The sequence below is a fragment of the Ursus americanus genome, chromosome 16 (genome assembly GCF_024610735.1).
Source record: "Ursus americanus isolate L20-20 chromosome 16, mUrsAme1.1.p, whole genome shotgun sequence".
NCBI classification, from domain to species: Eukaryota; Metazoa; Chordata; class Mammalia; order Carnivora; family Ursidae; genus Ursus; species Ursus americanus.
The window spans coordinates 56,311,956-56,327,097 of NC_142142.1; the positions used below are offsets into that span (position 1 = coordinate 56,311,956).

General features: G+C 41.5%; 1 protein-coding gene across 1 annotated transcript in view; it reads right to left on the reverse strand.

Annotated features, from left to right (window-relative positions):
* The window catches only part of LOC123792459 (uncharacterized), a 98,117-nt gene extending 87,432 nt beyond the window's left edge, over positions 1-10,685 (reverse strand). The window contains exons 1-3 of the mRNA XM_087868036.1: positions 10,664-10,685; positions 9,576-9,709; positions 2,845-3,042 (exon numbers count right to left, since the gene is read on the reverse strand). Of these exons, the coding sequence (XP_087724162.1) occupies positions 2,845-3,042; positions 9,576-9,709; positions 10,664-10,685 (354 nt within the window). The remainder of the gene's footprint in view (positions 1-2,844; positions 3,043-9,575; positions 9,710-10,663) is intronic.
* Between the last annotated feature and the right edge of the window lie 4,457 nt (positions 10,686-15,142).

Here is a 15,142-nt window from a genome sequence, read left to right on the forward strand (position 1 = left end):
GTCGGACAGCAGGTTGGTGGGTGGTGCTGGGTGTTTACCTCCCGCCCCCTTCACGTTTGTTTAGGGCTAGGGAATGAGAGTCGAGACAGAAAACTTCTCATTGGGGGCAGCGAGAGGAGCGGTACAGAAAATGATGGGGAGAGTCAAGTTGTGGAACCAGGGTTTCCACTTTGGCGCATGCCCATTTCTTCTCCAAGCACACAAGGAGAGGCACACCAACTAGGAACGAGAGTTTGGTTCCTTCTCCCATTTCATATTACTAACCAGGGAAATACAGCTCATAGGAGACACTACAAAAACAACAACAACAAAAGACTACAAAATGAATCAACTATACCATGCACAGCTGGATTCATGGCCCTAACAAGTCAAATGTTTAATAATAATTTATATTTTCAAAGTACTTCTTTTACTTATGTAGTGGATTTTGATGTTAATAATTTAAGAAATTGAAAGATAAATGTAAATACAACTTTTGATCTTAAATTGGGCATAACCATAAAACAATAAAAATAGAATGTGCAACTTTCAAATCAGGAGAAGAGAACCCTATCATTTTTTGAAGGGCAGGAAAAGAGAAAAAGGAAGTAGAAAGAAATTATGGTAAATAGAAAATATGAAAAATGTGGGGGGACACATTCTAATATACAAATAATAATAAATGCAAATGGGTTTAACTTACTGAACAAAAGAGTTTAAAAGGTTCATTTAAAAAGTATGTTCTATGAATATACTTTTTTTAGAAGAAACACATTTTAAAAACTGAAGGATACAGAAAACTAGAAAATAAATGTGTGGAGAAATACAAACTAGATAAATTTCTGATAGCAATTTTGATATTAAAGGTGGATTCAAGGGGAAAATATTATAAGGGTAAAAGTGGAACATATAAGAACCATAGATCAAGAAGCTAATTAGAAACATATGTGTACCTTACAATATAGGCTAAAGTAAAAGCCACAAAAAGAACTGTGGGGGGAAATAAATAAAACCATACTTAACATCAACACATTTAAACATATCCCTTTCAGAAACTGCTAAATTAAGCAAAACATAAATGCATTACAAAATAACTTTGCTGAAAGAGGAAAATCACAAGAAAAAATCACAAGATACTTAAAACCACACAAATGAAAACACATGTGAAATTTGTGGGCCCAGCTAAAGCAGTACTGAGTGAAATTTATAGCTCTAAAAATTATTTATGAGCAAACAACACAGATAAAAACAAACAAGCTAGAGATCGACAGCTTCAGAAATTGGAAAAACGAGTAGCAGACCAAACTGAAACAACTGAAGGGGGAAGATGTGATTGGTGTAAGGGCCGAAGTCAACGAATCAGAGCCTAACTGTAGCTAGTGACTGCCAGCTAACGGACGAATCAAACTTCAGAATTCAGAAACAGAGAAACAAAGATAAAGGCCTGGGAGTGGATCTCCAATCTACGTAAATGTGGAACTAAGAAAATGTGTGGATTGCCGAGACAGAAGAGAACACAACTACTATAAACCATCACTTGTTGAGACAGAAATAACTGAGCTGTGTTAGGCTGAATCACGCCCCTGAAAAGTTAGCCATGTCTTAATTCCGGAATCTGGGACTGTTGCCTTAGATGGACAGTAGGACTTTTTAGATGCGATTGCATGCAGGATGTTAGGGTGGAGACATCACCGTCCATTATCTGGGTAGGGCCTGCACACAGTCACATATATTCTTATAGGACAGAGAGAGAGGGAGACTTGACATACAGGGCAGATGAAGGGAATCCATGGAACCACAGAGGCAGAGACTGGAAAGACGCGGCCATGTCCTGAGGAATGCTGACAGCTTCCAGAAGCTGGAAGAAGCAAGGCAAGGATTCCCTCCCAGAGACTCCAGAGAATGTGGTCCCGCTGACACCTTGATGGTGGACTTGATTTTGAAACTGATTTTGGACTTCTGGCTTCCAGATAGTAAACGAATACATTTGTGTCGTTTAATCCACCAAGTCTGTGGTAATTTGTTACATAGTCAAAGAAAACTGAGGTGGGAAGAGGGGAGGAAGAGGAAGGAAGTATAATGCAGTGATTTCCTTGTCTTTCCATCAGAGAGTTAATAAATGTTGTTTAAAGTTAAATAAAAAAGACCTCTACTGACACTACCCCTTAACATTTTCATATTATTTTAGAAATGTTTATCATTTATATAATATCTCTGATGTTTATAAATTCACATGTTGCAATCCTAATGTCCAATGCGAGGGTATTAGGAGGTGGGGTCTTGGGGCGGTGATCAGGTCACGAGGTTGGAGCATCATGAATGGAATTGGTGCCTCTAGTAGACAGAGGCTTGCTCCCCTCCCACCATGCGAGGACACGGCAAGAAGGTGCTGTCTAGGAAGCAGAAAGTGGGCCCTTTATCAAGCAACAGATCTGCTGGGGCCATGTTCCTGTACTTCCTGGCCTCCAGAACTGTGAGAAATAAATTTCTGTTGCTCACAAGCGACTCAATCTGTAATATTTTATTGTAGCAGCAGACATGGACTAAGACAGGAGGTTTGCAGAGGATGGAAACCAGTTAATTAAAGAGCTCATTAGCATCCCTTCGCCAGTCTGCATCCCTGTCAGTGAAGATGAGGGTGAACGGTAATATTCCTTCTGGAGTGCTGGCTGTCTTGCGGCTAAGTATTGAGTGACCTCAGAAAGTTTCCAAAGTAAGGCAAATGACACTGTGCTCCCTCACACTGACCGTATTCACTCAAGTTTTTAGCTGGAATACATCCTGCTCACCAGAAAGCCTCTTTGAACAGCAGACACCCTGCTTCTGTGGGTCCTTCAGAGGGTCCGGCATTGACCGTGTACTCACCACAGCAGACTGCTGGTCGGCCTCCAGGTGATGGGGCTGCTCTCCTTGGGCTCCTCTGATGGTGTGAACAGAGAATGACACTGTACCACAGCTAGTCCTCCAGTGCCCTTCTTTTCCTTCTTTGTCGTGGCAAACTGCAACACTTGCATGGTACGACTGCCGAGCACAGGTTAGGACCCAGCCGGTGCCACGAATGCCCTTAGAGTTGGGGAACAAAAAGGACATTTGAGATTTCTGTTGTGCCTCTAATTTGTTGTGTGCTCTCAGAAAAAGAATTAATTTCATTTCCTCATGTCTTTTGTCTCATCTATAAATGAGATGGTTGGACCAGAGTGAAGTTCTTTACAGTTCTCTTATTCTATCACACTGATGCTTACTAGTTAAGCAGCAACAATGTAGATATTTCTATCTATATATGTGTGTTTATCATAAATAACAGCGATTGGCAGGGATCCTTTGGAATATTGCAGCTGAAACTCCTCTAAGGGCTTTTGCGAAAATATTATCTCAAGGTAAATCACATGTATCTCTCAATTAGGTAGTTAAGGACGGGAATGGACTTTAAATTCTACTGCTTTGTGCTCATATTTTATTGACTTAATTAAACTTTGCATTTAAACATGGTATATGTCTGTAATTTATTAGAAAATCAAATGGCAGTGACATTTGGTGCAGGCAGATGAGACGGAAAGGTTACATTTGCATGAATTCATGCTTTAGTTTTTAGTTTTAGGTTCTGAATTATAACAGAGCCCTTTTTCCTAGTCATTAAGTCATTTTATAGATGCATTGATTAGATGATAATCTGTTTGGAACTAGGCACTGCTTCTTGTGACCTTCAGAAGACACTCCGTAAACGGTTGAAGGGAGGAACACTAGAGGAGATCATCCAACGATGTGTATGGATACTGCTTCGATTCGTGGCCTCGTCTCAGAGCAGCCAGCCCTCTGTTGGTGGTTTTGGTCACTTCCCCCCATTTCCCCTAGATAGGATTCCAAACTTTCCTCATGTACCAGAAACCACCTTTCCAAGCCTTGCTGCCTCTACTCTCAGCAAATGCCTCCAACACCTACTTCAGTGCGGAAAACAAGGTCACACCAGTGGAATGACGCTCACACCACGGACTTTGTGCTGAGTACGGGCTGGTGCCTACAGACTGTAACACCCTCCCACAGTGCTGCGAAGTGGGGCAGCCCGCTGGTCGGGAGTCCTGGGATTTGGGAACCCATCGCCAATCACCTTACCCTGGCGGTGTTATTGTAGGCACGTTATGGGACAGTATGCAGTCAAGTCCTGTACTCTATGTCACAGACCTGAAATCTAACTTTTATTTTTTCCTTCCTTAAAACCTAGGAATATGTCTATACACACACCTATTCTCTCCTCCCTTCTGGCAGGATCCTTCATTTCCAAGGCCCACCTTCCACCTTCCATTTGGTTGTATCATCCCCTGCCTTCTCCAAGACCTTGGTTTTTCTCCTGCATCTTCAGTTTCTCTTTCTACTGGCTCCTTTCTGTCAGTCCAGTTCATTCTTGTATTCGTTCATGCAGATCAGATTGAATTACTGATCTTAATCCTCCCACCCCCTTTCCTGGGATTAAAGGTCCACCCCTTTGCCATAGAACTGGAGGTGTTCTCTTCCTCTCCTTTCTGTGGGTCTGTTTTCTCTTCTGTAAAATGAAAGTGGTTGGACAAGATCAAATTCTTTATAGCTTTAATATTCTGTGACATGTTTAATATTTAATCAGGAGCAATTTTACAGACATTCCTATCTGTATATTTGTTTTTAATTTAGTGTCATAATCCAGGGGCGCCTGGGTGGCACAGCGGTTAAGCGTCTGCCTTCGGCTCAGGGCGTGATCCCGGCGTTCTGGGATCAAACCCCACATCAGGCTCCTCTGCTATGAGCCTGCTTCTTCCTCTCCCACTCCCCCTGCTTGTGTTCCCTCTCTCACTGGCTGTCTCTATCTCTGTCTAATAAATAAATAAAATCTTTTAAAAAAAATTTAGTGTCATAATCCAGAATAATAGTGGGCAGGGTCTACTTTCCCACCTCATTGATGTTGGGTGGCTCATGGAACTGGACGTGACCAATGCAATGTGCCCAGAAGTAATAGTGTGCCAATCATGGCCAAAGCTTCAAGAAGCATGGCATGATTTTGCTCACCTTCTTGTTTTCCAGTGGCATACTGAGAGAAGAGTATGGCCTAGGTAGCCTCTAGTCCAAGAAGAATGAGGAAGCACATGGTGCACAGCTGAACACAACCCCCAGCTTGGAGCGCAGCCCAGCCAAGCTCATCAAAGATCAGCAGAACTCAAGCAAACCCATAGATCCATAAGCAAGAAAGAAATGCTCGTTGTTTTAAGACACTGAATTTTAGGATGATTTGTTATGCAGCATTCTTGCAGAAAACACTAATGAATACACTCCACAATCCATTTTTCCATTCAACAATTATCTGTTGGGTACCTAATAGATACCAGATACTTGTGGGCTTCAGGGATGCCATGGGGAATAAAACAAAGAGGGAAAAGTAAGTGAACAAGGTCATTTCTCATTCTGACAAATGCTATGAATAAAACGAGACGGGAGGAGGTGAAAAACACGGATGGGGGCTGTGGCAGAGTGCACCATTAGCGCGGGCGGTCAGGGAAAGCCTCTGAGAAAGGAACATTTGGATGAGACATGAATCCCAAGGAGGAGGCAGCCAGAAGGTGATGTGGCCGGAGTGAATTTCTGCAGAAGAGCAAGGGTCCCACAGTGGCAGTGGGCTTGGCTCCAGAACAGCCTTAAGTGTCTCTCAAATAACCCAAAGCTGTAAAATTAACATAAAAATAATTCCAAAGGTCCAAAGTGGGACCAATATCTAGAAATAAAACCAAGCCTCGAGCAGCAGCTGAGCCAGACCGGAAAACAAGGGTGGTTGCAAACAGAGGCAGGTTCTGGGCTGGCCTTTTTGGCCGCTTGTCACAGGCCGCAAGGGTGGGGCAGGCTGGCTTCAGTGTGCAGCCGGACAGATATCTGGTACTGCACTGAGCTGGAGAGCGTGTCTTTTCATTCTCTGCATCCTGTTTAGTGTTGCTTGGGCTCAAGATTCTCCATCTTGGCTAGTGATGCATTACATTGTTTTCACTGGACGCAAATAACTTCATAATTCCCTGTGAGAGAGCTCTGCGTGCTCTTTCTCTGTTGTCATCCCTCTCCACTCCCCCACCCCGTCCCCCGTTCTTTCAATCAAAGTGATAGGTACACGTGCTGTAGAGTCAAGGGGTCCTTTAAGTCTTCTCTGTAAGCAGACCCTCATGCTCACATTCACCGTCCCAGAAATACTTTGACTTCTTTCACCTGAGTATTTGGCATTTCACCTTCTTGTCTTTTAAAAAACAGACTTATTGCTTTGTCTTGATCTGCCATTTAAACCTATTTTATATTGACTCCTCACGATTGACTATGAGGGTTCAGCTTTCTTTCATCCCTCTACTCCCACCAAACACATTTATCTACTGTATAACGTTTTCTTCTCAGTAAAATGTTGATAATTTTATTTACATCATCCAGTATGTTTCATATTTACATTATTATGATTATACAAGTGCTCTTAACAGCTGTGCCGTAATAAAGTGCAATTACTTTTCCCTTCTGTGGTAGGCAGCCTCTACCTGGTCCCCAATTGATCTTTGCCTACTAGTACTCAAGGCCTATGTGTCCCCTCCCCTTGAGCAGGAGCTGGGCTCACTGACTTGCTTCTAACAAACAGAAAATGACAGAAGAAATGAGACGTTGCTTCTGAGATGAGGTTATATACAGACTGGCTTCTGTCTGTGGCATTTTCTTTTCTTTTATTTATCTTTTCTTTTAAGTAATCTCTACATCCAACATGGGGCTTGAACTCACAACCCTGAGATCAAGAGTCACACATTCTACTGACTGAGCCAGCCAGGTGTGCCTGTAGCATTTTTTGTTTGCTCACTCCCAGGGTCATAGAGTTCTAAAGATGCCCTCCCAAATTCCCATTACACAGTTATTCAAACACTAATCTCAGTACCGTTGTGAAGGGATTTTGCAGATAGAATTAAGTTTCCTAATCATTAAGTTTCCTGACCTTAAAATGGGGAGTGTTACTAACTGCATGTGCTCCCCAAAATGCACATTTTGAAATCCTACTGCTCAGAGTGATGGTGTTAGAGGGAGGGCTTTGGGATGTCATTGAGGTCACAAGAATGGAGCCCTCATGATGGCATTAGTGCCCTTATGAAAGAGACCCAGACAGCTCCCTCACCCTTTCTGCCATGTGGGGACACAGCCAGAAGACTGCTATGAACCAGGAAGCAGGTCCTCCCTAGACATGGCATCTCCCGGGGCCTTGATCTTGAATTTTCCAACCTCCAGAACTGTGAGAAATGAATATTTGTTGTTTGGGCCTCTCAGTCTATGGTGGTTTTATTATAGCAGCCCCTGTGGATTAAGACAGGCAATTGTCCCGGCTCGCCCGGAGAGGCTCACTGTAACCACATGCACCCTTGAAAGCAGAAGAGTAAGGCAAAGATGTGGCAAAAGAAGAAGGCAGGAGACATGAGGCAGAGACGGAGCCCAAAGAGATTCGAGGTGTGAGAAGGACTCATCATTGTTGGCTTTGAAAATGGAGGGGTTTACGAGCCAGTGAATGTGGGTGGCTTTAGAAGCTGAGTATGACCGCTGGTCAACAACTAGCAAGGAAATGAGGACCCGGTCTTACTATCACATGGAACTGGATTCTGCCAACAACCTGATCGAGCCTGGAAGTGGATTCTCCCTGAGAGCCTCCAACCTGGCTGACACAGTGATTTCCGCAGAGGCACTGAGCCCATCTGGACATGGGACCCATAGAGCCATGTGATAACAAAGGGGGTTCTTCTACGCTGTGAAATTTGCAGTCATCATTATAGCATCTATAGATAGCAAATATTTTGCAGGAAGCCAGCAGTAAAATTTTGAGCAAACAAAGTGAATTGGGGGAGTGATAATGTCAAGCATTCATCCTGATAAAGCTATGTTATCGAATAGCATATTCTCAAAGGATTATGAGAGAGCTCATGCATTTACTCAAGAAATGCTTATGGAGTGCATATTGGGGCTACTGCTGTGAGTAAGGCCAAGTTCCCATTTTTGTGAAGTTGACATTGTAGTCAGAAAAGAGGGTGTGTGACTATTGATTATCTTTGTGCCCTGTTCCTGCAAGTCTACTCTTAACCACAGGAGAGTTCATCACAATTGGCTTAGTATTTTTAGGAAAATCCAAGATTATTTGACAAGCATTTGATAAACATTTACTAAAGCCTCAGATGGTGCCGGTCCCTGGGATCAAATGTGTGGTAAACAATGATTCCTGTCCTCACAAATCTTATGTAAGGAGAAGGCAGAGGCAGGAGTTCACAGCTCCTGCACCACGTGACGCAGGAGGAGAGGGGCAGGAGGCCCAAAGAGGAGTGGGTTTAGGTTTCTATAGCACTGACTGACACTATAATTAGACATTTTTGATTTAGCAAGCACTGCCTTTTTCTCTTTGTCTCTCAAAACAACAAGGAAGACACCATATTTTTTTTCTCATTCTCTTATTTCTGTTCCCAGCACAGATTCCAGAAAAAGGTAAGAATGCATTGCCCTTGAGCATTGTCTAAATTTTTACTTCTGTTCATGAAAATCAGGGATCTATTAGATATTTGGCCTTGAGCTGGACACACGTGCTTGTGCAATAGCAGAGTAAGATTTCCTAAAAGAATTGGTTGCTGGTTTCGAGTTCGCAAGCACTACAGTCTTCTGACATGTGCTATTCTCAGAGTAATCTCATCACCATTACTCATTTACTAATTTAGCGGGAGACCATTTGCTTGGCGGAGCCTTGAGTGTATTTTAAAAATAGCTACACATTCAGGTTTCCTTGATCATGTAAAAAGAACAACAAAAAAAGAGGCTGTTGGTTTTATCCACAGAAATAACTGATTTGAAATCAACCTGGTGTCTTCTATATAAATCATGCACATAGATGTGAGTAATTGCACTGCAATAGTTTTATATAGGCTTGCATACATAGCTCTCTGTGTTCGTTTGTTAGATATTTCTCTCTTTAGTTTTCTCATTAAGAACCAGAGATCACAAGCATAGCTTCACATTTGTGACGCTCCTCTATTGCTCGTTTATTGATTTAATCAATAATTACCTGCCACGTGCCTAGCATTGTGATAGGTCTTAAGGATATGCACGTGAACATCAAAGAGTGCCAGGTTTCAAGTCACTCGGTTTGGCTGAGGAGCAGACGTCTGAGTTAATTTCTGGAGGAGAAGAATAAGTAAAAACTTCCCTCTCCTTGAGAGAATTTGGAGCAGTGACAAGATGATACACCAAGCTCTGCGACAAAAAGAATTCAAGGTAGGGGCAAAGCTGTCACCCTGCAAGAGTGCTTCCCTAAGGGACATAGAATTGCCATAAATAGAATTCCATTAGAATGAATCAAGCAGGAATTGGGAGTGAAAATTGGATGGGAACCCTATTTAAAGAAACTGTATTAGTTAAGGTAATCTGAGCTTAGTATTAGAAAAAATAAATAGAAGCAAAATGCATAATGCTCAAGTAGGCTAAGAGTGTATTTCTCAATCACGTCAGTTTAGAAATAAACATGCCTAATCGGGGGAAGCTTTTCTGCATGCAGTTACCCAGGGACCACGGCTCCTTCCGTACTGTGGCTTTCCTACCTTGAACACTGGTTTCCAAGGCCTCTGTGTTCTGCACCTCGTCCACAGACAGTGAAAAAGAGCAGGTATACGTGTGAGGCTCTTCAGGTCCAGGCTGAGAAGCAGCACGCGGGGTTCTCCTTCTAGTCTATTGGCTAGAACTTAGTCACGTGACCTCACCTACCCAAAGGAAAAGCTGGGAATAGAGTTCAGCTGTAGAACTGGAGGAACCAAAGAGGTAAATGGTTCATTTCTGCCATGGAAGCCTTAAGCTGGATCATACTTTGGGGCTGGAAAGTCGTGGAGGGTTTTGCGCCTATGTATGCTCTTATTCCCCGGCTAGAGAACGCTTCAACTTTTTCTTAAATGATGTATGTCCTAGGCTATTTGACATTTTTGTCTCCTGAGTCTGGACTGTCCGTAATTTGTCAACAACCGGCCTTAAACTGTGGGGTCCAGAAAGGAGTACACTGTTCCAGATCTGGCTAACCAGTAAAAAAGCAGAGTGGGACAAATTCTTCCTCATTAGCTTGACATAGCCTCACACCACATTACCACATAGCTCTTCTTGCTTTTTACCATTTACTTTCTTCACTTCATGTTGTGAGGGTCATAGATTAGAAAAGCGTAGAGCATGTTTTGGTGACAAAGACGTAAATCTCCTGAGTCATTGTGACTCTTTCTGGTTTACTGTCGTATTCCCCATGTCTAGCACAACACCTGGCACATACTGGGTATTTAATAAGTATTTAATGAATGAAAAGAGTTTTTCAGCATCTTACAAGATACCTTGAACAGAGTAGACAGTTTCATGTTTTTCTCTTTCTTATCCTTCTGGGCCACATTCCGGGTGATCTGTGCATATCAGTTTTCCAATTTAATCATTTTTCTCTTTAACGGTGTGGTGAGTGGGTCATCAGTTGAACTTAAAAAAATCTTTTCAATGTCTGTACTCATAATTTCTAGAATTTCTATTTGTTATTTTCTCCAGTTGATCTGCGTTTTTTATTTTGTTCCTTCCTTTATTTCTCTGACCAATAAGCCTGTGTGTCTTGACGTCTCTTTGGAATGCTCTGTGTGTGTAGCTTCTGGCGTTTGAAGGTTTTTACCTGGATTGTCCTCATTGTGCATGCGAGCTCATGCTCTGGCTGGCGCTGTTTGCCGCTGGGGCCTCAGGTCTGCAGAGGGTGGGGCCATCCACAGGCCGCTTTTAACTTGCCTCTGTCGAGGCTCTATGCACAGAACCATTTTTAGATTAATTTTTATGCTAATATCTCCTTTTAGGGTTCTTTCACCTTGAGGATAATACAGATTTGGACCACACACTCAAGATATAAATTTGTAGTTCTTGTTTCTGGTAGATGACTGGGAATACAGCTGAAAGCTCTAATTTCCTCCTCAGCTTAAAACCATGTCCCCTAAGGCATGTATCTGGTTGTTAGGATTTGCCTGTCAGTTCCTTCTTCACTTTTGGCACCCTTTCTTGCTTTTATATGTTTCACCATGTATTAAAAACATTAAAAAAATATACTCTCCCCAGCATTTCTTACAGGCTTGGAGCAGGCCCTAGGGTTTCCCACTGTGGTGGACACTGTGATTCACGGCCCAGAAACCCCTTCCCCGAAGGATTTGTTGACCCAGCTGCTGGCAGGTCTGTCTGTAGATAGTCTTCAGCTGTCAGCCCCTTCAGGGTTTGCCTCAGCTGCGGAGAGCCGCCTCGTCCAAGGTCGTGCCCCTTCCCCTGGGCGGCCCACATCCAGGGATTGATTAATGTGGGAGTATAGGGGCTGGGCCATCTTGCACCAAATTGGGACACTTCCGAGGAGCCGTTCTGGTTCTAAAGCTCCTCGTGAGCTTGGCCAAGGCAGTTACTGGGCCTTCATCAGTAGGCTTTTCCTTTTGCTTGCTCCTGCTTCCTTCCCTGCCCTTTGCCAGGTGTTGATTACAAGGGCACCCCTGATACACATCCTGGTGTCTAAATGCCACTGTCTGCTTCCTGGGAGCTCTCTGTTGACCAGAAGTCTCACATTTAACGATGCTCAGAAATGTTTGCTGGTGACGGGCGCCTGAGTGCCCCCGTGGGTTGAGTGTCCAATTCTTGGTTTCGGCTCAGGTCCTGATCCAGGGTCCTGGAATCGAGCCCCAGGTTGGGTTCCGTGCTCAGCGCAGAGTCTGCTTGTGAGATTCTCCCTCTCTCTCTCTCTGCCCCATGCTCTCTCACTAAAATAAATAAATCTTAAAAAAAAAAGTTTGCTGTGGAGGCTGTTGGTGTAAACAGCTGTCAGGCCTGTCATTTCGTCCTCCAGTACTTGTGCGATACTCAACTGCTTGTCACTTGCACATGCTCGTTTTTCTAAGACTTGTTTTTCTTTGGATTTCGACCTTATGTTTCAAGTTCTTAAGGTCATTTAAGTTATTCATTTATTTGTTTGTTTTTGCCCATTTGATTTCTTCTCTTCTGCAGCTTTGTGATGTTTTCGAGTTTGGTATGCATCGCCTCCTATGCCTTCATCCCAATAACTAATAAAAATATTCAATGGGAAGGATTAAGGGAATCTCTTGATAATTCTTCTTAGGAGCACAGAACCACTATTTAGACTCCAATTTCAAATAGGTGCAAAGCTATACTACAATCCATATTTTTTCCATTTTACCAAGAAGAACATCAAGAGAGGCTTTACTAAGTAAATGAATTTATGAAAACCAGATTCACTCTGTCTACCAAATATTCCTCACTTTAGAACTTTATAAAAAAGTAAGTTGGCTAATTTGATATGTGTTATTCTCAGTGAACATTACATGGGCTCCTCCTGGTACCACATTCTTAAATGCCCACAAGTGCTGAAAATGTTAGCTGCTATTAATATGACTATGGAATTTTTAAAAATCTATCATTTCTCCTATTCTGAAAAGTGAACGTATATACAACTCCAGTGATTAGGAGTCCTGTTGGACTCCTAATTAGTTCAATGTGGGCCTTAAAAATCTGTAAAAGCCGACAATGTTTTGTATCTTTATTTCAGGTAAAACATAAGCATATAGACTGAATTTATAATATAAAGTTTAAATTATGCATAAACCAGAGTGTTTAAACACTGGAAAGAGTTGTTGTTTAGGGAGTTGAAAGACCTTTAACTAGAGGCCTTTAAGTAACTTTAACTGAAGGCCTTTGACAAAAAAGTTTAAATAGCCTTTCTTAACCTAATTTTTATAAAATTAGGAATAACATTTTACTTCCTTAACACGCAAAGGAAATCTTTCTAAAGACAATAGCCAACATCATTCTCAAGGTTAAAACACTAGAAAAAATTCCAGTTAAAATAAAGAACAAGACCTATCTGATCCATATTACCATTGATAATGTTTTTCTATTTTTTTGACAATGCAGTAAAATGCAAAGCAGAAACAAAAGCTCTAACATGAGAAGACATATCTACCATTATTTGCAGATGGTTTAACTACAAACCCATGAAATGCAAAATAATCAACTAAAGCATTCTGGAAATTAATGAAAATTTAGTAAGGTGGTTAGTTACAGTTTAAATGTACAAATTGCTATATTTAATTTAAAAGTCAATAGCCAGTTTTAAGATATGAGAGAAAAAATATTGCATCAGCAGTAGAAACAACAGAAACATCAATAAAAACAAACCATAAAATTCATAGGATTAAAGCCAACAATAACTGTGTAGGACGTAATGAGGATGACGAATATTAAATTTTACTGGGATCCAAAAATAATTGAATAAAAGGAGAGGTACAATATTCCAGATGGTAACATGTGTATTACAGAGAAGTAAATTCTCTCTAAATTAAAAGTCCTGGCCTACTCTAATAAAAATCCTAATTAGGAATTTTCCAAGAATTTAGTCTAGAAAAAAGAAACAGTTTAGAATAGCTATGAACTTGTTTTTTAAAGGGGAGAGTAATACCTGGGGTCCTCTTTTTGCCACATATTTGAGTTCAACTTGATAGAGCGCAGGCTGAAAATAGCCTTATTCTGCCTCACTGTTGACCTTTGACCCCTGACCTTGAGGTCCGTTTTTTTTTTTTTTCCATCCCTTGGATGAAAACATGGGAAGGTTTTAGAAGTTTCTAGTTACCTTTGATTTTTATAAATGCATTTTGGTTACTTTAATGATAAGAACACTCATCTTAGTGATTACAGTGTCCAATGTAGTGTTAAATTAAAACTGTAAGTTTCATTTACAATTATATCCTCTCTTCTCTCTCAACCAGGATGAGAGAGTTACAGTAATAGAGACAGAGAAAGCCATTGGCTTCCTTGCTGTTAGGGATCTTGCTCCTTTACTCTTTGATTTACCCTGTGCTCTGGCTTTGCTGGGGTTAAAGATGGCGATGGAGGAGAGACTGGGACAGGACTAGTCTTGCTGGCTGACTGGGATGATTACTGGTGAAGACGCCAGCCAGCTGTGCTGATTCTCTGTCTCCAATGCTGATTGTCTCTTTCATGGGGAGCTCTCAGATGGGAGGTTCTTAGCACACACCATGGTTTTCCTCTGCAAGCCACTTCTAATTCTTTCTCAGCCCCTGGGCATCTGGCGGCCACTTTTCACCCCTTCCATCACCTCTCCAAGCAGTTGTCTCAGGCAGGAGCCAGAACACCTCCCTGTGGCCCCTTCTGATTGGTGAGATTCACTTCTCAGAACCTGTGCTCCCCAAACGCCAGCGGACACATGTCAAGTTCATGGAGCTCTCACTCTCACTTGGTGGAAGGTGAAAAAAACCCTTTCTGTCCCTGCTCTGTCCGTAAGGGTGGTGGAATGGGGAGCACCAAGCACGTGACAACATTCTAAAAAGAAATCCTTCCTCTTGGCTTTTTAGATGTCAGTACATTTTTCCCTTGAGCTGGACTACTCAAAGACTCTTAAAGCCTCAGTAAATCTCAAGCTGACTTTAAGCTGATTGTGACAGACAGACTTGAAGGTGGCCCCGTAACCCCTGCCTCTTGGTGTCCAGGCCTCTGCATAGTCCCCTCCCTAGGAGGGAAAGAGTCCACAAAGGCTACGAATTCACCATTCACCATGAAATCAATGTAAATGGCCACAAACTATAAAAAAATATGTAATATCAAGTCAAAATAAGGTATTGATTTCCAACTGCAAATTATATCTTTACAAAATAAAATGTCAACAAAATTAACAGACCAAAAATGGCAATATACTAATTAATATGCTAATTAAAGTGCAGTAAGATGGGAATGATCATAACCTGTGATGGAAATATAAATTAAACCAATGTCTTTGAAAGCATCTTGATGATTAACTATTAAGAAATTAAATAGAATCCATACCTTTTGGTCAAATAACTCTGCTTTTAGGAATATAGTCTAAAGAAATCTAAAAAATGGGCAAAGAATTATGTAAAGGCTTTTCATAACAGCATTGTTTAGACTAGCTAAAATTTAGGAAAAAATTAAATACTTATTAAGAGTGGAAAAGTTGAAAGTAGATGATGTATAATACATATATATGATGAAATATTAACCAAACATTAAAGATCTTTAATACTGTGAAAATACTCCTCTATTTAATATTCACTGAAAAAACTGACATAAAATCACTCAT